The following is a 24,558-nucleotide window of genomic DNA, read 5'->3' as shown; positions in this document are numbered from 1 at the left end:
GTGAGAGGGTCCATCAGTTCAGACTTGAGTTGATGATGTATATGTAAAAAAGTGGGCGTGGTGTTGGAGGCTGTGTAAGGACCCTGGTTAGTAGAAGTGGAGGAACGTGGAGATCAGTGCGTGACTCTCTCTGTGAGAGACCGACCTCACACGCCGATCCACCGAAGTACGGGGGGATAAGAAGGAGAGGGAGGGCGTGTCAGGAGAATATACCCTCCTCATACACCATCAGGGTCTCCAGCAGAGGAAGAGGAACTGGGTATGACTAAACTGGAAAAAAGGGGGAAAATGCAGAAATAAAATAGCTCCTTCCAGTACCTGGACCAGTGTCATATATTTGAATGTCTTATATTAATAAAATAAAATGAAATTGAGTATGTTCTCCTTAAACACTCAACAATTAATGATCAATTTGTAAAATAAATAGATAATTTAGATTTTAATTTTGTCTACAAACTACAGTAAAAAACTCTAAATGTGTTTCTTCTCTCTTTTATTTATTTATTTATTTATTTATTTTATTTATTCATTTATTTTATGTATTTATTTATTATTTATTTTATTTATTTTTTATTTATTCATTATTCATTTTATTTATTATTTATTAATTAATTTATTCATTCATTCATTTATTTTATTTATTTATTTATTATTTAATTAATTAATTAATTTATGTATTTTATTTATTTATTTATTATATTTATTTATTTATTGAATTATTTATTTATTTTATTTATTTATTTATTTATTATTTCATTAATTAATTAATTTATGTATTTTATTTATTTATTTATTTATTTATTTTATTTTATTTAATATTTAGTTTGTAGCATTAGCCTCCTTGTTCTTCATCATGGTCTCCATCACCACCTTCTGCCTGGAGACTCACGAGGCCTTCAACACCGTCATCAACAAAACCGAGACGTCACGTAGCGACGGCGCTCCGGACCCGGGGCCCCAGTACGAGATGGAGACGGACCCCGCGCTCACCTACGTGGAGGGCGTGTGCGTCCTCTGGTTCACCTTCGAGTTCCTGGTCCGAGTCACGTTCAGCCCGGACAAGCTGGAGTTCATCAAGAGCGTCCTGAACATCATCGACTTCGTGGCCATCCTGCCCTTCTACCTGGAGGTGGGGCTGAGCGCCATGTCGTCCAAGGCTGCCAAGGACGTGCTGGGTTTCCTGCGGGTGGTCCGCTTCGTCCGCATCCTGCGCATCTTCAAGCTCACGCGCCACTTCGTGGGTTTGAGGGTGCTGGGCCACACCCTACGCGCCAGCGTGAACGAGTTCTTCCTCCTCATCATCTTCCTGGCGCTGGGCGTGCTGATCTTCGCCACCATGATCTACTACGCCGAGCGGATCGGCGCCAACCCCAACGACCCCACGGCCAGCGACCACACCATGTTCAAGAACATCCCCATCGGCTTCTGGTGGGCCGTGGTTACCATGACGACCCTGGGATACGGAGACATGTGCCCTCAGACGTGGTCGGGCATGCTGGTGGGGGCGCTGTGTGCGCTGGCGGGGGTGCTGACCATCGCCATGCCCGTTCCCGTCATCGTGAATAACTTTGGCATGTACTACTCGCTCGCCATGGCCAAGCAGAAGCTCCCCAAGAAGAGGAAGAAGCACATTCCACAGGGGGCCCCGAGGGCCACGCCCTCCTTCTGCAGAACTAACCTGAGCTTAGCGTGTAACAGTGACCCCGACGATCTGCGTTTGGGACAGAACCGAGCGCCGCAGCGCCACCTGTCAGGTAAAGTCAGCTGATAAAGGGGCCACTGTTGGGCCCCTGTGTAAGGCCCCTAAATCTTAATTTTTTGCTGTGTGAAAGTGTTAACGTTAGCATCGTCCACTGAATCACAGCTTCTAATCTGATGCACAGTTTGCACAACAGTTGTTGGTGTAGTTACCATGGCAACACATTCACAGCCTTTAAGAAGTACCAGAAGTTTGTGGACAGTTTAGTATTTTGTAACTGACAGCTATATATGGTCAGAAATATGTGGACACCCCTTCTTATGATTGTGTTTAGTTTATTAAGCAACATGTGGTGGCTCGGTGGGTAGCACTGTCACCTCAAAGCAAGAAGGTCCTAGGCTCGATTCCCACGATGAGCAGTCTGAGTCCTTTCTGTGTGGAGTTTGCATGTTCTCCCCGTGTCTGTGTGGGTTTCCTTCCACAGTACAAAGACCTGCAGTCAGTGTGTGTGTGTGTGTGTGTATATATATATATATATATATACAGTGTATCACAAAAGTGAGTACACCCCTCACATTTCTGCAGATATTTAAGTATATCTTTTCATGGGACAACACTGACAAAATGACACTTTGACACAATGAAAAGTAGTCTGTGTGCAGCTTATATAACAGTGTAAATTTATTCTTCCCTCAAAATAACTCAATATACAGCCATTAATGTCTAAACCACTGGCAACAAAAGTGAGTACACCCCTAAGAGACTACACCCCTAAATGTCCAAATTGAGCACTGCTTGTCATTTTCCCTCCAAAATGTCATGTGATTTGTTAGTGTTACTAGGTCTCAGGTGTGCATAGGGAGCAGGTGTGTTCAATTTAGTAGTACAGCTCTCACACTCTCTCATACTGGTCACTGAAAGTTCCAACATGGCACCTCATGGCAAAGAACTCTCTGAGGATCTTAAAAGACGAATTGTTGCGCTACATGAAGATGGCCAAGGCTACAAGAAGATTGCCAACACCCTGAAAGTGAGCTGCAGCACAGTGGCCAAGATCATCCAGCGTTTTAAAAGAGCAGGGTCCACTCAGAAAAGACCTCGCGTTGGTCGTCCAAAGAAGCTGAGTGCACGTGCTCAGCGTCACATCCAACTGCTGTCTTTGAAAGATAGGCGCAGGAGTGCTGTCAGCATTGCTGCAGAGATTGAAAAGGTGGGGGGTCAGCCTGTCAGTGCTCAGACCATACGCCGCACACTACATCAAATTGGTCTGCATGGCTGTCACCCCAGAAGGAAGCCTCTTCTGAAGTCTCTACACAAGAAAGCCCACAAACAGTTTGCTGAAGACATGTCAACAAAGGACATGGATTACTGGAACCATGTCCTATGGTCTGATGAGACCAAGATTAATTTGTTTGGTTCAGATGGTCTCAAGCATGTGTGGAGGCAATCAGGTGAGGAGTACAAAGATAAGTGTGTCATGCCTACAGTCAAGCATGGTGGTGGGAATGCCATGGTCTGGGGCTGCATGAGTGCAGCAGGTGTTGGGGAGTTACATTTCATTGAGGGACACATGAACTCCAATATGTACTGTGAAATACTGAAGCAGAGCATGATCCCCTCCCTCCGGAAACTGGGTCGCAGGGCAGTGTTCCAGCATGATAATGACCCCAAACACACCTCTAAGACGACCACTGCTTTATTGAAGAGGCTGAGGGTAAAGGTGATGGACTGGCCAAGCATGTCTCCAGACCTAAACCCAATAGAACATCTTTGGGGCATCCTCAAGCGGAAGGTGGAGGAGCGCAAAGTCTCGAATATCCGCCAGCTCCGTGATGTCGTCATGGAGGAGTGGAAAAGCATTCCAGTGGCAACCTGTGAAGCTCTGGTAAACTCCATGCCCAGGAGAGTTAAGGCAGTTCTGGGAAATAATGGTGGCCACACAAAATATTGACACTTCAGGAACTTTCACTAAGGGGTGTACTCACTTTTGTTGCCGGTGGTTTAGACATTAATGGCTGTATATTGAGTTTTTTTGAGGGAAGAATAAATTTACACTGTTATATAAGCTGCACACAGACTACTTTTCATTGTGTCAAAGTGTCATTTTGTCAGTGTTGTCCCATGAAAAGATATACTTAAATATCTGCAGAAATGTGAGGGGTGTACTCACTTTTGTGATACACTGTATATATACAGGGGTTGGACAAAATAACTGAAACACCTGCTTGTAGACCACAATAATTTATTAGTATGGTGTAGGGCCTCCTTTTGCGGCCAATACAGCGTCAATTCGTCTTGGAAATGACATATACAAGTCCTGCACAGTGGTCAGAGGGATTTTAAGCCATTCTTCTTGCAGGATAGTGGCCAGGTCACTACGTGATGCTGGTGGAGGAAAACGTTTCCTGACTCGCTTCTCCAAAACACCCCAAAGTGGCTCAATAATATTTAGATCTGGTGACTGTGCAGGCCATGGGAGATGTTCAACTTCACTTTCATGTTCATCAAACCAATCTTTCACCAGTCTTGCTGTGTGTATTGGTGCATTGTCATCCTGATACACGGCACCGCCATTGGATGCACATGGTCCTCCAGAATGGTTCGGTAGTCCTTGGCAGTGACGCGCCCATCTAGCACAAGTATTGGGCCAAGGGAATGCCATGATATGGCAGCCCAAACCATCACTGATCCACCCCCATGCTTCACTCTGGGCATGCAACAGTCTGGGTGGTACGCTTCTTTGGGGCTTCTCCACACCGTAACTCTCCCGGATGTGGGGAAAACAGTAAAGGTGGACTCATCAGAGAACAATACATGTTTCACATTGTCCACAGCCCAAGATTTGCACTCCTTGCACCAGTGAAACCGACGTTTGGCATCGGCACGAGTGACCAAAGGTTTGGCTATAGCAGCCCGGCCGTGTATATCGACCCTGTGGAGCTCCCGACGGACAGTTCTGGTGGAAACAGGAGAGTTGAGGTGCACATTTAATTCTGCCGTGATTTGGGCAGCCGTGGTTTTATGTTTTTTGGATACAATCCGGGTTAGCACCCGAACATCCCTTTCAGACAGCTTCCTCTTGCATCCACAGTGAATCCTGTCGGATGTGGTTTGTCCTTCTTGGTGGTATGCTGACATTACCCTGGATACCGTGGCTCTTGATACATCACAAAGACTTGCTGTCTCGGTCACAGATGCGCCAGCAAGACGTGCACCAACAATTTGTCCTCTTTTGAACTCTGGTATGTCACCCATAATGTTGTGTGCATTGCAATATTTTGAGCAAAACTGTGCTCTTACCCTGCTAATTGAACCTTCACACTCTGCTCTTACTGGTGCAATGTGCAATTAATGAAGATTGGCCACCAGACTGGTCCAATTTAGCCATGAAACCTCCCACACTAAAATGACAGGTGTTTCAGTTATTTTGTCCAACCCCTGTATATATATATATATATATATATATATATATATATATATATATATATATATATATATATATGTGTGTATATATTCGTGTGTGTGTATATGTGTGTGTGTGTGTGTGTGTGTATACAGTGTATCACAAAAGTGAGTACACCCCTCACATTTCTGCAAATATTTCATTATATCTTTTCATGGGACAACACTATAGACATGAAACTTGGATATAACTTAGAGTAGTCAGTGTACAACTTGTATAGCAGTGTAGATTTACTGTCTTCTGAAAATAACTCAACACACAGCTATTAATGTCTAAATGGCTGGCAACATAAGTGAGTACACCCCACAGTGAACATGTCCAAATTGTGCCCAAAGTGTCAATATTTTGTGTGACCACCATTATTATCCAGCACTGCCTTAACCCTCCTGGGCATGGAATTCACCAGAGCTGCACAGGTTGCTACTGGAATCCTCTTCCACTCCTCCATGATGACATCACGGAGCTGGTGGATGTTAGACACCTTGAACTCCTCCACCTTCCACTTGAGGATGCGCCACAGGTGCTCAATTGGGTTTAGTCCATCACCTTTACCTTCAGCTTCCTCAGCAAGGCAGTTGTCATCTTGGAGGTTGTGTTTGGGGTCGTTATCCTGTTGGAAAACTGCCATGAGGCCCAGTTTTCGAAGGGAGGGGATCATGCTCTGTTTCAGAATGTCACAGTACATGTTGGAATTCATGTTTCCCTCAATGAACTGCAGCTCCCCAGTGCCTGCAACACTCATGCAGCCCAAGACCATGATGCTACCACCACCATGCTTGACTGTAGGCAAGATACAGTTGTCTTGGTACTTCTCACCAGGGCGCCGCCACACATGCTGGACACCATCTGAGCCAAACAAGTTTATCTTGGTCTCGTCAGACCACAGGGCATTCCAGTAATCCATGTTCTTGGACTGCTTGTTTTCAGCAAACTGTTTGCTGGCTTTCTTGTGCGTCAGCTTCCTTCTGGGATGACGACCATGCAGACCGAGTTGATGCAGTGTGCGGCATATGGTCTGAGCACTGACAGGCTGACCTCCCACGTCTTCAACCTCTGCAGCAATGCTGGCAGCACTCATGTGTCTATTTTTTAAAGCCAACCTCTGGATATGACGCCGAACACGTGGACTCAACTTCTTTGGTCGACCCTGGCGAAGCCTGTTCCGAGTGGAACCTGTCCTGGAAAACCGCTGTATGACCTTGGCCACCATGCTGTAGCTCAGTTTCAGGGTGTTAGCAATCTTCTTATAGCCCAGGCCATCTTTGTGGAGAGCAACAATTCTATTTCTCACATCCTCAGAGAGTTCTTTGCCATGAGGTGCCATGTTGAATATCCAGTGGCCAGTTTTAATATTATAATTGTACCCAAAACATCAAATTTAACAGCTCTGCTCCCAATTTACACCTGGGACCTTGACACATGACACCAGGGAGGGACAACGACACATTTGGGCACAATTTGGACATGTTCACTGTGGGGTGTACTCACTTATGTTGCCAGCTATTTAGACATTAATGGCTGTGTGTTGAGATATTTTCAGAAGACAGTAAATCTACACTGCTATACAAGCTGTACACTGACTACTCTAAGTTATATCCAAGTTTCATGTCTATAGTGTTGTCCCATGAAAAGATATAATGAAATATTTGCAGAAATGTGAGGGGTGTACTCACTTTTGTGATACACTGTATATACACACATATACACACACACATATACACACACACAAATATATACAGATACACATTTACACATTTACACACACATATACACACACATATATATATATATATATACACACACACACACATACATATACACACACACACATATACACACACACATACAGTGTATCACAAAAGTGAGTACACCCCTCACATTTCTGCAGATATTTAAGTATATCTTTCCATGGGACAACACTGACAAAATGACACTTTGACACAATGAAAAGTAGTCTGTGTGCAGCTTATATAACAGTGTAAATTTATTCTTCCCTCAAAATAACTCAATATACAGCCATTAATGTCTAAACCACCGGCAACAAAAGTGAGTACACCCCTAAGAGACTACACCCCTAAATGTCCAAATTGAGCACTGCTTGTCATTTTCCCTCCAAAATGTCATGTGACTCGTTAGTGTTACTAGGTCTCAGGTGTGCATAGGGAGCAGGTGTGTTCAATTTAGTAGTACAGCTCTCACACTCTCTCATACTGGTCACTGAAAGTTCCAACATGGCACCTCATGGCAAAGAACTCTCTGAGGATCTTAAAAGACGAATTGTTGCGCTACATGAAGATGGCCAAGGCTACAAGAAGATTGCCAACACCCTGAAACTGAGCTGCAGCACAGTGGCCAAGATCATCCAGCGTTTTAAAAGAGCAGGGTCCACTCAGAACAGACCTCGCGTTGGTCGTCCAAAGAAGCTGAGTGCACGTGCTCAGCCTCACATCCAACTGCTGTCTTTGAAAGATAGGCGCAGGAGTGCTGTCAGCATTGCTGCAGAGATTGAAAAGGTGGGGGGTCAGCCTGTCAGTGCTCAGACCATACGCCGCACACTACATCAAATTGGTCTGCATGGCTGTCACCCCAGAAGGAAGCCTCTTCTGAAGTCTCTACACAAGAAAGCCCGCAAACAGTTTGCTGAAGACATGTCAACAAAGGACATGGATTACTGGAACCATGTCCTATGGTCTGATGAGACCAAGATTAATTTGTTTGGTTCAGATGGTCTCAAGCATGTGTGGCGGCAATCAGGTGAGGAGTACAAAGATAAGTGTGTCATGCCTACAGTCAAGCATGGTGGTGGGAATGCCATGGTCTGGGGCTGCATGAGTGCAGCAGGTGTTGGGGAGTTACATTTCATTGAGGGACACATGAACTCCAATATGTACTGTGAAATACTGAAGCAGAGCATGATCCCCTCCCTCCGGAAACTGGGTCGCAGGGCAGTGTTCCAGCATGATAATGACCCCAAACACACCTCTAAGACTGGCCAAGCATGTCTCCAGACCTAAACCCAATAGAACATCTTTGGGGCATCCTCAAGCGGAAGGTGGAGGAGCGCAAAGTCTCGAATATCCGCCAGCTCCGTGATGTCGTCATGGAGGAGTGGAAAAGCATTCCAGTGGAAACCTGTGAAGCTCTGGTAAACTCCATGCCCAGGAGAGTTAAGGCAGTTCTGGGAAATAATGGTGGCCACACAAAATATTGACACTTCAGGAACTTTCACTAAGGGGTGTACTCACTTTTGTTGCCGGGGGTTTAGACATTAATAGCTGTATATTGAGTTATTTTGAGGGAAGAATAAATTTACACTGTTATATAAGCTGCACACAGACTACTTTTCATTGTGTCAAAGTGTCATTTTGTCAGTGTTGTCCCATGAAAAGATATACTTAAATATCTGCAGAAATGTGAGGGGTGTACTCACTTTTGTGATACACTGTATGTGTGTATATGTGTGTGTATATGTGTGTGTGTGTATGTGTGTGTGTATATGTGTGTATGTGTATATGTATGTGTGTAAATGTGTGTGTGTATATATTTGTGTGTGTGTATATGTGTGTGTGTGTGTATATGTGTGTGTGTGTATATATACAGTGTATCACAAAAGTGAGTACACCCCTCACATTTCTGCAAATATTTTATTATATCTTTTCATGGGACAACACTATAGAAATAAAACTTGGATATAACTTAGAGTAGTCAGTGTACAGCTTGTATAGCAGTGTAGATTTACTGTCTTCTGAAAATAACTCAACACACAGCCATTAATGTCTAAATAGCTGCAACATAAGTGAGTACACCCCACAGTGAACATGTCCAAATTGTGCCCAAAGTGTCAATATTTTGTGTGACCACCATTATTATCCAGCACTGCCTTAACCCTCCTGGGCATGGAATTCACCAGAGCTGCACAGGTTGCTACTGGAATCCTCTTCCACTCCTCCATGATGACATCACGGAGCTGGTGGATGTTAGACACCTTGAACTCCTCCACCTTCCACTTGAGGATGCGCCACAGGTGCTCAATTGGGTTTAGTCCATCACCTTTACCTTCAGCTTCCTCAGCAAGGCAGTTGTCATCTTGGAGGTTGTGTTTGGGGTCGTTATCCTGTTGGAAAACTGCCATGAGGCCCAGTTTTCGAAGGGAGGGGATCATGCTCTGTTTCAGAATGTCACAGTACATGTTGGACTTCATGTTTCCCTCAATGAACTGCAGCTCCCCAGTGCCAGCAACACTCATGCAGCCCAAGACCATGATGCTACCACCACCATGCTTGACTGTAGGCAAGATACAGTTGTCTTGGTACTTCTCACCAGGGCGCCGCCACACATGCTGGACACCATCTGAGCCAAACAAGTTTATCTTGGTCTCGTCAGACCACAGGGCATTCCAGTAATCCATGTTCTTGGACTGCTTGTCTTCAGCAAACTGTTTGCGGGCTTTCTTGTGCGTCAGCTGTCTTCTGGGATGACGACCATGCAGACCGAGTTGATGCAGTGTGCGGCGTATGGTCTGAGCACTGACAGGCTGACCTCCCACGTCTTCAACCTCTGCAGCAATGCTGGCAGCACTCATGTGTCTATTTTTTAAAGCCAACCTCTGGATATGACGCCGAACACGTGGACTCGACTTCTTTGGTCGACCCTGGCGAAGCCTGTTCCGAGTGGAACCTGTCCTGGATAACCGCTGTATGACCTTGGCCACCATGCTGTAGCTCAGTTTCAGGGTGTTAGCAATCTTCTTATAGCCCTGGCCATCTTTGTGGAGAGCAACAATTCTATTTCTCACATCCTCAGAGAGTTCTTTGCCATGAGGTGCCATGTTGAATATCCAGTGGCCAGTATGAGAGAATTGTACCCAAAACACCAAATTTAACAGCCCTGCTCCCCATTTACACCTGGGACCTTGACACATGACACCAGGGAGGGACAACGACACATTTGGGCACAATTTGGACATGTTCACTGTGGGGTGTACTCACTTATGTTGCAGCTATTTAGACATTAATGGCTGTGTGTTGAGTTATTTTCAGAAGACAGTAAATCTACACTGCTATACAAGCTGTACACTGACTACTCTAAGTTATATCCAAGTTTCATGGCTATAGTGTTGTCCCATGAAAAGATATAATGAAATATTTGCAGAAATGTGAGGGGTGTACTCACTTTTGTGATACACTGTATATACAACCCCTGGCAAAAATTATGGAATCACCACTCTTGGAAGATGTTCTTTCAATTGTTTAATTTTGTAGAAAAAAAATAAATCACAGACATGCCACAAAACTATCATTTCTCAAACTGTCAACCCCCTGGCATTAAGAAACAATAAAAAAAGAAACAAATATAATAGTTGTGGTCAGTCACAATTGCTTTTTTTTAGATCAAGTAGAGGAAAAAAATATGGAATCACTCAAATCTGAGGAAAAAGTTATGGAATCATTAGAAAACACTGCACCATTATTACTTAGTTGCACCACCTCTGGCTTTTATAATGGTTTAAACTCTCTGAGGCATGGAGTTAACTAATGACAAACAGTATTCTTCATCAATCTGCCTTCAACTGTCTCTTGCTGTTGCCAGATCACCTTTGCAGGTTGGAACCTTGGCATTGACCATTTTCTTCAATTTCCACCAGAGATTTTCAAATGGATTGAGATCCGGACTATTTGCAGGCCATGCCATTGACATTACATGTTTTCTTGAAGGAAAGTTTTCACGTCCTTTGCCCTATGGCAAGATGCATTATCATCTTGAAAAATGAAGTCATCATCACCAAACATCCTTTCAACTGATGGAATAAGAAAAGCGTCCAAAATTTCAATGTGGACTTTGGCATTTATTGAAGACCATCTCCCCTGTGCCTTTACCCGACATGCAGGCCCATATCATCAACAACTGTGGAAATTAACATGTTTTCTTTAGGCAGTTAATTTCATTGGACAGACACCAAACAAAAGTTCCAGCATCATCACCTTGCCCAATGCAGATTCGCGATTCATCACTGAAGATCACTTTTATCCAGTCACCCACAGTCCACGATTGCTTTTCTTTAGCCTACTTTAACCTTGTTCTTTTCTTTTTAGGTGTTAATGATGGCTTTTGTTTGGCTTTTCTGTATGTAAATCCCATTTCTTTTAGGTGATTTCTTACAGTTCAGTCACAGACATTGACTCCACTTTCCGGCCACTTGTTTCTCATTTGTTTTGTTGTGCATTTTCTGTTTTCAAGACATATTGCTTTAAGTTTTCTATCTTGATGCTTTGATGTCTTACTTGGTCTACCAGTATGCTTCCCTTTTACAACCTTCCCATTTTGTTTGTACTTGGTCCAGATTTTAAACACAGCTTACTGGGAACAACCAACATCTTTTGCGACATTCCACGATGATTTATCTTCTTGAAGGAGTTTTATAATCCTCTCATTTGTTTCAACTGACATATCTTGTGTTGGAACCATGATTCATGACAATCTGCTTTGTGCAACAGCTCTCCGAGGTGTAAGCACTCTTTTTAAACTGAAGAATAATTAGCAAATCTAATCTGCTGCAGATGTTTTGTTTTTAAACTGCAAATTACAGAGTGATTCCATAATTTTTTCCTCAGATTTGAGTGATTCCATATTTTTTTCCTCTACTTGATCTAAAAAAAGCAATTGTGACTGACCACAACTATTATATTTGTTTCTTTTTTTTATTGTTTCTTAATGCCAGAAGGTTGACATTTTGAAAAATGATAGTTTTGTGGCATGTCTGTGATTTATTTTTTTTCTACAAAATTAAACAATTGACAGAACATCTTCCTAGAGTGGTGATTCCATAATTTTTGCCAGGGGTTTTATGTGTGTGTATATATTCGTGTGTGTGTATATGTGTGTGTGTGTGTAAATGTGTGTGCGTATATATATATATGTGTGCGTATATATATATGTGTGTGTATATATTCGTGTGTGTGTAAATGTATGTGTGTGTATATATTCATGTGTGTGTGTATATGTGTGTGTATATATTTGTGTGTGTGTATATGTGTGTATGTGTATATGTATGTGTGTAAATGTGTGTATGTGTATATGTGTGTGCGTGTAAATATATATGTGTGTATATATTCGTGTGTTTGTGTGTGTGTAAATGTGTGTGTGTATATGTGTGTGTATATATTCGTGTGTGTATGTGTATATGTATGTGTGTAAATGTGTGTGTATATACAGTATATACACTATATATACAGGGGTTGGACAAAATAACTGAAACACCTGGTTTTAGACCACAATAATTTATTAGTATGGTGTAGGGCCTCCTTTTGCGGCCAATACAGCGTCAATTCGTCTTGGAAATGACATATACAAGTCCTGCACAGTGGTCAGAGGGATTTTAAGCCATTCTTCTTGCAGGATAGTGGCCAGGTCACTACGTGATGCTGGTGGAGGAAAACGTTTCCTGACTCGCTTCTCCAAAACACCCCAAAGTGGCTCAATAATATTTAGATCTGGTGACTGTGCAGGCCATGGGAGATGTTCAACTTCACTTTCATGTTCATCAAACCAATCTTTCACCAGTCTTGCTGTGTGTATTGGTGCATTGTCATCCTGATACACGGCACCGCCTTCAGGATACAATGTTTGAACCATTGGATGCACATGGTCCTCCAGAATGGTTCGGTAGTCCTTGGCAGTGACGCGCCCATCTAGCACAAGTATTGGGCCAAGGGAATGCCATGATATGGCAGCCCAAACCATCACTGATCCACCCCCATGCTTCACTCTGGGCATGCAACAGTCTGGGTGGTACGCTTCTTTGGGGCTTCTCCACACCGTAACTCTCCCGGATGTGGGGAAAACAGTAAAGGTGGACTCATCAGAGAACAATACATGTTTCACATTGTCCACAGCCCAAGATTTGCACTCCTTGCACCATTGAAACCGACGTTTGGCATCGGCACGAGTGACCAAAGGTTTGGCTATAGCAGCCCGGCCGTGTATATCGACCCTGTGGAGCTCCCGACGGACAGTTCTGTTGGAAACAGGAGAGTCGAGGTGCACATTTAATTCTGCCGTGATTTGGGCAGCCGTGGTTTTATGTTTTTTGGATACAATCCGGGTTAGCACCCGAACATCCCTTTCAGACAGCTTCCTCTTGCGTCCACAGTTAATCCTGTCGGATGTGGTTTGTCCTTCTTGGTGGTATGCTGACATTACCCTGGATACCGTGGCTCTTGATACATCACAAAGACTTGCTGTCTTGGTCACAGATGCGCCAGCAAGACGTGCACCAACAATTTGTCCTCTTTTGAACTCTGGTATGTCACCCATAATGTTGTGTGCATTGCAATATTTTGAGCAAAACTGTGCTCTTACCCTGCTAATTGAACCTTCACACTCTGCTCTTACTGGTGCAATGTGCAATTAATGAAGATTGGCCACCAGACTGGTCCAATTTAGCCATGAAACCTCCCACACTAAAATGACAGGTGTTTCAGTTATTTTGTCCAACCCCTGTATATATACAGTGTATCACAAAAGTGAGTACACCCCTCACATTTCTGCAGATATTTAAGTATATCTTTTCATGGGACAACACTGACAAAATGACACTTTGACACAATGAAAAGTAGTCTGTGTGCAGCTTATATAACAGTGTAAATTTATTCTTCCCTCAAAATAACTCAATATACAGCCATTAATGTCTAAACCACCGGCAACAAAAGTGAGTACACCCCTAAGAGACTACACCCCTAAATGTCCAAATTGAGCACTGCTTGTCATTTTCCCTCCAAAATGTCATGTGACTCGTTAGTGTTACTAGGTCTCAGGTGTGCATAGGGAGCAGGTGTGTTCAATTTAGTAGTACAGCTCTCACACTCTCTCATAATGGTCACTGAAAGTTCCAACATGGCACCTCATGGCAAAGAACTCTCTGAGGATCTTAAAAGACGAATTGTTGCGCTACATGAAGATGGCCAGCACCCTGAAACTGAGCTGCAGCACAGTGGCCAAGATCATCCAGCGTTTTAAAAGAGCAGGGTCCACTCAGAACAGACCTCGCGTCGGTCGTCCAAAGAAGCTGAGTGCACGTGCTCAGCCTCACATCCAACTGCTGTCTTTGAAAGATAGGCGCAGGAGTGCTGTCAGCATTGCTGCAGAGATTGAAAAGGTGGGGGGTCAGCCTGTCAGTGCTCAGACCATACGCCGCACACTACATCAAATTGGTCTGCATGGCCGTCACCCCAGAAGGAAGCCTCTTCTGAAGTCTCTACACAAGAAAGCCCGCAAACAGTTTGCTGAAGACATGTCAACAAAGGACATGGATTACTGGAACCATGTCCTATGGTCTGATGAGACCAAGATTAATTTGTTTGGTTCAGATGGTCTCAAGCATGTGTGGCGGCAATCAGGTGAGGAGTACAAAGATAAGTGTGTCATGCCTACAGTCAAGCATGGTGGTGGGAATGCCATGGTCTGGGGCTGCATGAGTGCAGCAGGTGTTGGGGAGTTACATTTCATTGAGGGACACATGAACTCCAATATGTACTGTGAAATACTGAAGCAGAGCATGATCCCCTCCCTCCGGAAACTGGGTCGCAGGGCAGTGTTCCAGCATGATAATGACCCCAAACACACCTCTAAGACTGGCCAAGCATGTCTCCAGACCTAAACCCAATAGAACATCTTTGGGGCATCCTCAAGCGGAAGGTGGAGGAGCGCAAAGTCTCGAATATCCGCCAGCTCCGTGATGTCGTCATGGAGGAGTGGAAAAGCATTTCAGTGGCAACCTGTGAAGCTCTGGTAAACTCCATGCCCAGGAGAGTTAAGGCAGTTCTGGGAAATAATGGTGGCCACACAAAATATTGACACTTCAGGAACTTTCACTAAGGGGTGTACTCACTTTTGTTGCCGTGGGTTTAGACATTAATAGCTGTATATTGAGTTATTTTGAGGGAAGAATAAATTTACACTGTTATATAAGCTGCACACAGACTACTTTTCATTGTGTCAAAGTGTCATTTTGTCAGTGTTGTTCCATGAAAAGATATACTTAAATATCTGCAGAAATGTGAGGGGTGTACTCACTTTTGTGATACACTGTATATATATATATATGTGTGTGTGTATATATTTGTGTGTGTATATACTGTATGTGTGTGTATGTGTATATGTATGTGTGTAAGTGTGTGTATATATATATATATATATGTGTGTGTATATATTCATGTGTATGTATATATGTGTGTGTATGTGTGTATGTATGTGTGTAAATGTGTGTGTGTATATACAGTGTATCACAAAAGTGAGTACACCCCTCAAGTTTCTGCAAATATTTCATTATATCTTTTCATGGGACAACACTATAGACATGAAACTTGGATATAACTTAGAGTAGTCAGTGTACAGCTTGTATAGCAGTGTAGATTTACTGTCTTCTGAAAATAACTCAACACACAGCTATTAATGTCTAAATAGCTGCAACATAAGTGAGTACACCCCACAGTGAACATGTCCAAATTGTGCCCAAATGTGTCGTTGTACCTCCCTGGTGTCATGTGTCAAGGTCCCAGGTGTAAATGGGGAGCAGGGCTGTTAAATTTGGTGTTTTGGGTACAATTCTCTCATACTGGCCACTGGATATTCAACATGGCACCTCATGGCAAAGAACTCTCTGAGGATGTGAGAAATAGAATTGTTGCTCTCCACAAAGATGGCCTGGGCTATAAGAAGATTGCTAACACCCTGAAACTGAGCTACAGCATGGTGGCCAAGGTCATACAGCGGTTTTCCAGGACAGGTTCCACTCGGAACAGGCTTCGCCAGGGTCGACCAAAGAAGTCGAGTCCACGTGTTCGGCGTCATATCCAGAGGTTGGCTTTAAAAAATAGACACATGAGTGCTGCCAGCATTGCTGCAGAGGTTGAAGACGTGGGAGGTCAGCCTGTCAGTGCTCAGACCATACGCCGCACACTGCATCGACTCGGTCTGCATGGTCGTCATCCCAGAAGGAAGCTGACGCACAAGAAAGCCCGCAAACAGTTTGCTGAAGACAAGCAGTCCAAGAACATGGATTACTGGAATGCCCTGTGGTCTGACGAGACCAAGATAAACTCGTTTGGCTCAGATGGTGTCCAGCATGTGTGGCGGCGCCCTGGTGAGAAGTACCAAGACAACTGTATCTTGCCTACAGTCAAGCATGGTGGTGGTAGCATCATGGTCTTGGGCTGCATGAGTGTTGCTGGCACTGGGGAGCTGCAGTTCATTGAGGGAAACATGAAGTCCAACATGTACTGTGACATTCTGAAACAGAGCATGATCCCCTCCCTTCGAAAACTGGGCCTCATGGCAGTTTTCCAACAGGATAACGACCCCAAACACAACCTCCAAGATGACAACTGCCTTGCTGAGGAAGCTGAAGGTAAAGGTGATGGACTAAACCCAATTGAGCACCTGTGGCGCATCCTCAAGTGGAAGGTGGAGGAGTTCAAGGTGTCTAACATCCACCAGCTCCGTGATGTCATCATGGAGGAGTGGAAGAGGATTCCAGTAGCAACCTGTGCAGCTCTGGTGAATTCCATGCCCAGGAGGGTTAAGGCAGTGCTGGATAATAATGGTGGTCACACAAAATATTGACACTTTGGGCACAATTTGGACATGTTCACTGTGGGGTGTACTCACTTATGTTGCAGCTATTTAGACATTAATGGCTGTGTGTTGAGTTATTTTCAGAAGACAGTAAATCTACACTGCTATACAAGTTGTACACTGACTACTCTAAGTTATATCCAAGTTTTATTTCTATAGTGTTGTCCCATGAAAAGATATAATAAAATATTTGCAGAAATGTGAGGGGTGTACTTACTTTTGTGATACACTGTATATGTGTGTGTATATATTCGTGTGTGTGTGTAAATGTGTGTGTGTGTATATTTTCGTGTGTGTGTAAATGTGTGTGTATATATTCATGTGTATATGTGTGTGTATGTTAAGTATTTGTGTGTGTGTTTGTTTGTGTATGTGTGTGTATGTGTATATATAGTGTATATATATATATATATATATATATATATATGTGTGTGTGTGTGTATATATATATATATGTGTGTGTGTGTGTAAATGTGTGTATATGTATGTGTGTATTAGTGTGTGTATATACAGTACGTGTGTGTATATACTGTATGTGTCTCTGTAAATGTGTGTGTATATAGTGTGTAGTATATAGTTGTGTGTAGTACTGTAGTGTGTAGTATGATAGTGTGTAGTACTGTAGTGTGTAGTATGATAGTGTGTAGTACTGTAGTGTGTAGTCTGATAGTGTGTAGTGTATATATACTGTATGTGTGTGTGTGTGTGTGTGTTTGTTTCCTGCCTTTTACCCAGTGTATCAGACCCACCGTGACCCTGACCAGGATAAAGCCACATTTATTGCTAGCAGAAGTAAATATTGGGGTAACAGTTTGGGGAAGTTCCCTCTCTCTTTCAGTGAGCTCTATAAAGATCTGGTTTTACTAGCTGTGTGTAAATGAGCTCCAGTCGCTATACACTGAGTCCTGAGGGATTGCGCACAAATTCTCACAGACACACTCCAGTCCAGAAGAGCAGATAAAGGGAACAGGGAGTGATTCAGTATAAACACTGACGGTTCTGGAACAGGACACCGGGCAAGCTCCTGCTCAGGTGTCCACATACTTTTGACCGTCTGGTGTTTATCCTGTTAAATCACTGTGTGGAGGTGCAGAGGAAGAGTTTGGACCTGTGAACGCTTCCTGAAAGTAGGCTGCACCTATAAATACCCTCCCCGCTGGCAGGGAACGTGAACCAGGGTGCAGTTTAGGATTCCGGGGGGGCGCTGTGCTGATTTTTGACCTTACCTGAGACTTTATAGGGCCAAAAGTATGTGGACACGCGTCTTAATGACTTAGTTTAGGTGTTTCAGCCACATCTATTGCTAATGATACAATCAGTGCTTTGGGGAAGTTTAGGGAAGGCCCTTACCTGTTCCAGCATAAGGTCTTGTAATGTGATGTATTAATTGCAGACCTCAGCACAGGAAGTGACATCACAACCTCCCCCGACGAGCGACTGTCCACGCGGGATCGACACATCGGAGCTGCCTGCTTCCTATTGGCTCCCAGTAATTACACCTGCACCGCTGACTCCGCCCTCCACAGACCAGGTGCTCTCATATATTCATTCACTCGTTCACTCACTCACTCGCTTATTCACCGACGCTGAACGGCTCCGTTATGGTTTGTGAACTTGATCTTGAAACGGTTCAGCGTGTTTCCACCAAAAAAAGAGGTTCTAAACAGAACTAGTTTGCTGTACGCTGGCCTTTTCAAAGCTCCTATAATGAGACGAACTGTTTGATATGAGGCGGTAAAAGCGACTCAGGCCGTACGAACAAAACTCACCGTGACTTATTGTAGTAAAACGGCGAGTGAGGAATCTGTAACAGCAGCACAAATCCCCACAGTTAATCTACACATCCATCATGTTACTCTTTACTTTCGTTGTGTAACGCCCACCACTGATGACGCAGGCTTGGTTCCCAGAAACTGGTGGAAATGCGAAGGTTCAAAGAAACCCGAACAGTTCTTTTGGTGGAAAAGCGCTAACACTAACTTGCCGACTCACTTACTTACTTATTTTTATTCACATTTAAATACAGTGGACTCAATAACCTGATCATTCATTCATTCATTCACCTTTAGTTATGATGGAAATACACAGCATTTTATTACTTATTTATTTATTTAATTATTATTTATGTATTTATTTATTTAATTATTAAATTTTTAAAAAATTTAATTATGTATTTATTTATGTATTTATTTAATTATTTATTTATTTAATTATGCATTTATTTAATTATTTATTAGTTATTTATTTAATTATTTAATTATTTATTCATTTTATTACTTATTTATTTATTACTTATTTATTTATTTGGTTATTTATTTATGTATTTATTTATGTATTTATTAAAATATTTATTTATTTATTTATTTATTTTATTTATTTAATTATGTATTTATTTATGTATTATTTAAATATTTATTTATTTACTTATTTATTTTATTTATTTAATTATGTATTTATTTATATATTATTTAAATATTTATTTATTTATTTACTTATTTACTCATTTATTTTTTTAATTATTTATTTCTTTTTTATTTAATTATTTATTTATGTATTTATTTAATTATTTATTTACAACTTTAATTAGAGTTGCAGTATGAACCTGCACTAAACTGTTATTAAGAAAATAAATGTTTTTTTTTTTATTAAAAAATAAATAAAAAAACCTACAGAACCAGAAACCAGATCAAACAGAAGCAGGTCGTACATGACGTTTTTATTTTTTTATTATTATTTATATTTTTATAAGGATCTGATTAGACTGCAGGGGTTCACTAACTTTCTCCTCTGTGTGTCCGAAGGCCGCGCCCGAAGTTTAAACAGCGTGGCCGTGACATCATCATACAGCTCGCCCTGTCCAATCAGACGCTTCCGCTCACCCATTCCATCAGTGCTGAGCAACTAATGAAACGCCTTCATCCGCCTATTATACCTGTCTGTGTGGGCGGGGCTTCACTGTAGCCCCTCCCCCTGCTGTGGTCATTCATTCATTCATTCATGTTTGTTTTGTTTTATTTATTATTTATATAAAAAGTGTGAAAATAATCAAAGTACAAGCAATAATGTTTAAATAATGAGTGAATTCATCTGTAGGTGTGATGAATTTCATTAATGATGTTCTTATATTAATTATTTAATTGATTGATTAGGAACTATGACATCATCACACATAAAATAATGTACATTTTAAAGTTGCTTTGATTTATCTATTATTTTTCTGTCTGTGCGCTGTAAGATAAACTGTGAATATTGTATTATATAGAGTTTATTGTAGCATTATCGCTCCTGTCCACCAGCGCCCCCTAAATATACCCACAATGCCTTTCTGCTCCTTTAAAATACTCCTCTTCCCACCCCAAAATGCCGCTGCTGTCTTCCTCAGCTCCCTTACATGGCTTCTTGAAGTACCTGTAATGCTTTGCCACCTTAATAAATGATTCCCTTTCTAACCCTCGTAACCTAAATACCCCTTTATCCCAAATTCATCTGCTTCCTTTCAACTTTACCCAAACACAGTACCCAAACAAACAGGTCTTGTGCTCGTTATCTGCCCCTTAGTATCCTCTGTACCGCTGAGCTATTTCCAACCCTCAGTCCCAAATACCCTTCTCTTTAAGGATACCCCTACTTGCTCCCGAGTACTTTGTAGTTTACTCCTTCCAAATCTCCTAAATGTCTTTTGTCCATAAATATGCATTCTTTCTAACCATGAATCCCCTAAATACCCTTCTACCTCCAAATTTAACCATTTCCTTTTCAATTCCAGTCCAAGTTACCCCAACTGCCCTTCTGACTGCCCAAAATGCTTTTTCCCACTTTGTTGGTATCCAAAATGTCTCTGATGCCGTTCTGTCTTTATTTTACCCCTAATTAACACAGAGCCTGTTTACCAAGTATCTGCTCATATTCTGCCCCCCGTAACCCTAAACACCTTTTGTTCTCTATAAAATACATCTGCAATAACCTCAAATACATTTTAACCCTTAATTCCTTTCCTTTCCAGCCCCCATAAGTTCCAGTTCCCAACGACCACAGACCTTACTGTCTACCAAATACCCTTTAATGCTTTTCAGACCTCCCCCTTTAGCCTCCAAATGCCCATTCAAGAGCGATATGGTTTCCCAGTGGCTTTTCTAACAAATGATCATGATCTTTCTTTATGGTCCTCTAAAGGGGGTTAAATGTTTGTGCTTTTTTATACTTTGCCCTTTCTTGTCATTGTCCTTGCAACCACTGACCCTCTATCCCCGCTACCCCAATTAACACAAAGCCTGTTTACCAAGTATCTGCTCATATTCTGCCCCCGCGTAACCCTAAACACCTTTTGTCCTCCACAAAATACATCTGCAATAACCCCAAATGGGCCAGTGATAGCTCAGTGGTTAAGGTACTAGACTAGTAAACAGAAGGTTGCCGGTTCAAGCCCTGCCACCACCAAGTTGCCACTGTTGGGTCCCTGAGCAAGGCCCTTAACCCTCAATTGCTCATTGTGTTCCGCTCATTGTGTAAGTTGCTTTGGATAAAAGCGTCTGATAAATGCTGAAAATGTAAATGTAAATACATTTTAACCCTTAATTCCTTCCCTACATACCAGCCTCCAACAACCCCAGACCTTTTAGTCTGCCAAATACATCTACTAAATGCCTTTAGTCTCTCCAAACACCGTAATCCACCCACCCAAGTGTCACTTTTACCTTCCTGACCCCTGATTTGCTGCACTTCCTTCTACATTTAAATTCCTCCTGATCCTTTCTGATCCCACAGAGTACATCAGATATCTTTCTGGCTCCTCAAACAACCCATAAAGTGAACTGTCCAATAAACCGAGGTGTTCCTGACCCCAAAAATGCCCCTGTTCTTGCTCCCCAGTGCTTTCAGATCGGCCCCTCCAGTCTCCAAACGCCCATTCCAGAGGAATATGGTTTCCCAATAACTTTTCTAACGAATGATCATGATCTTTGCCTTATGTCCCCCTAAAGGGGATTAAATGTTTGTGTTTTTTAATACTTTGCCCTTTCTTGTCTTCGTCCTTGCCACCCCTGTTACTCTTCTGCTTTGTTTGAATAAACCCAAAACCTTCCTGCTCCCAGTGAGATTCCAGTAGAATGATTATTACTATGTTATTACTATGTAATAACCATGTAGTTATCACAGTGTTTCCAAATATAGTAACAAAATCATGGCATTAATTATTCTTATTCATTATTATTAATATATGTGCCATGATAAGTGAAGTGTTGCTTAGCAACTGACTTTAAATCATTTCCCATTAAACTACATTTCCCATGATGCACCCCTTTCCTCATTTCCTTTTATTGTGGCTGAATCAGTCGTGCATCTGCTGTGCGTCATCTGCTGTCTAATCTAATGGATAAACATTTACATATGGCATCGAGCACCCACGCCGAGTGTGGCAACATTGCACCCATAATGTGCCCGTACTGTGCCAGTAATGTACCCGTGCACACTGTTAATGTGTTAATGTACGGTATAGAGTGTCTAATGTACCAACATGCCCGCAGTGTGACGTCTGTGTGTTCTCTGTTGTGTAACCAGAATGTGCCAATATTGTGCCAATAATGTACCCATAATATGCCCACAGTGTGCTTTACATGTGCTTTAGTCTCATAAGGATCATGCCGTGTGTCCCGTGTTTTCACATTCTGCTTCTAGTTCCCATAAGTACCCATAAACCCATAACCTCCCCTACATTTCCTACACTATAACCATAATGTGACTATTTGGTGCCAATTATGTACCCATAACATACTCAGGTGTGCCAATATTATGCCCATTGTGCACGCAGTGCTCTTATGCCATCGCATAATGACGATATTTAAGCTGAAAGTCTATTTTAATAATTGTTGGTTGGATTTCCAGCTGCTGCTAAACCTCTGGCTGAAATACAGCTCATATCGACTAAAGCTGGAGAGGGCGGAGCCACGACCGACTCGGATGGATTCGACGATTTGGATTGGACGGTCTGGAATAGAATAACACTGTGATTGGGAAGTAAGATCTTGTTACGGAGACCGTGTGGCTCTGATTGGACGGTTGGACTCTGGAGACTATTGGATACAAAAGCCTCATGATCTGGAATACACCAACTCTGATTGGACAGTGCTGGACGGCCTGGGATTTAACAACATTCTGATTGGACGGTACAGAATCGCTCTGTAATTAAACAGTCTAGCTTGACCTGGACATCCAGTCAGTGGGATACAACCACACCAGTTGGATATTTATGGATCTGAACCTTCACATTCAGTTCTGGAGCTAAATAACAAACAATTGAACCCTACAGAAGCACCAAACTCTGATTGGACTTACTGTGATTGGACAGTAGACCTGACAGAGTGTGGGACATGACTGGTTGGACGACCTGATTGGCTAGACGTCTGTAGCACAAACGTAATGATTGGACGGCATCTTGATCAAACAGTCTGGAAGGCGACGCCTCTCTGGTACCAGAGAACAGATCGATGGTCTGAACTCTTGATTGGACGGTGTGGATTAGAACTCATTGTCATGGAAGAGACTATTGGATACAAAAGCCACATGATCTGGAATACACCAACTCTGATTGGACAGCGCTGATTGGACGGTACAGAATCACTCTAGCTGAACGTATCTTGACCTGGACATCCAATCATCGGGATACAACCACACCAGTTGGATATTTATGGATCTGAACCTTCACATTCAGTTCTGGAGCAAAATAACAATGATTGAACCCTACAGAAGCACCAAACTCTGATTGGACTTACTGTGATTGAGTCTAAACTCTGTGATTGGACAGTAGACCTGACAGTAGAGTTTGGAACATGACTGGTTGGTTGACCCGGAGCCTAGAATCTCTGGATTGTTTAGACGTCTGTAGCAGAATCGTAATGATTGGACGGCACCTTGATCAAACAGTATGGAAGGCTGTCCCAGATCGATGGTCTGAACTCTGATTGGACGGTCTGGACAGAACTCTGAGATTTGATGACATGCTGTTGCTTAGATTCGATCGTTCGGAGCAGATTAATAAGGACATTTAAGCACAGTGGAACTTTAGCTTAGTGTTGATTGAAATTAGTTTCATGTTTATTGCCCCTCCTTCATTGCCCCTGTTGTGGCCTATAAAACGTCCCCAATCAAATTCCATAAATAATAAAGACCCCCATAATGCACCTGTAGCACTTATATTCCCACCAGATTGTTTTACTCAAACACCCCTTGACTCCTTGTGTCCTTTAGGTCGCCTTGTACACCTTTAACCCCTACTAATGCCCCAAATGTTTGCATACCATTCTATCTGCCCCATGTGCTCCTCGTGAATCCTTGGTTGTCTCCCATTTTGCCCGTACTACCCACCCAAACCCTTCCCAGCTGGATCCCCAACCATCCTGCTCCTTAGGTTCTACTGCTCCTTAAGTTCTCCTGCTCCTGCAAATACGATCTGCTTCTATCCCCTACGGTCTCCTACTGTCACCTAAGTCCCCTACTGTCCCCATATGGTCTCCTACTGTCACCTAAGTTCCCTACTGTCCCAATATGGTCTCCTACTGTCCCCAATGTCCTCCTACTGTCACCTAAGTCCCCTACTGTTCCGTACTGTTCCCTATGGTCTCCTACTGTCCCCTACTGGTCCATACAACTCGCTACTGTCTCCTACTGTCCACTGTGGTATTCTTCTGTTCCCTAAGTCCCCTTAGTCCCCCTACTGTCCCCTAAATCCCCTACTGTCCCCTACTGCTCCCTATGCTCTCCTACTGTCCCC

General features: G+C 42.7%; 1 protein-coding gene across 1 annotated transcript in view; it reads left to right on the top strand.

The window, feature by feature from the left end:
- The window catches only part of kcnc2 (potassium voltage-gated channel, Shaw-related subfamily, member 2), a gene marked incomplete at its 5' end in the record, with an annotated part of 54,837 nt that extends 30,772 nt beyond the window's left edge, over positions 1-24,065 (top strand). Inside the window, 4 exons of the mRNA XM_063012609.1 lie at positions 824-1,754; positions 18,187-18,324; positions 22,674-22,774; positions 24,036-24,065. Coding sequence (XP_062868679.1) covers positions 824-1,754; positions 18,187-18,324; positions 22,674-22,774; positions 24,036-24,065 — 1,200 coding nt within the window. The remainder of the gene's footprint in view (positions 1-823; positions 1,755-18,186; positions 18,325-22,673; positions 22,775-24,035) is intronic.
- Between the last annotated feature and the right edge of the window lie 493 nt (positions 24,066-24,558).

This window comes from Trichomycterus rosablanca, chromosome 1 (genome assembly GCF_030014385.1).
Source record: "Trichomycterus rosablanca isolate fTriRos1 chromosome 1, fTriRos1.hap1, whole genome shotgun sequence".
Classification (NCBI taxonomy): Eukaryota; Metazoa; Chordata; class Actinopteri; order Siluriformes; family Trichomycteridae; genus Trichomycterus; species Trichomycterus rosablanca.
Note: the sequence above shows the minus strand (reverse complement) of the source record. Positions and strands in the feature narration are given on the sequence as shown.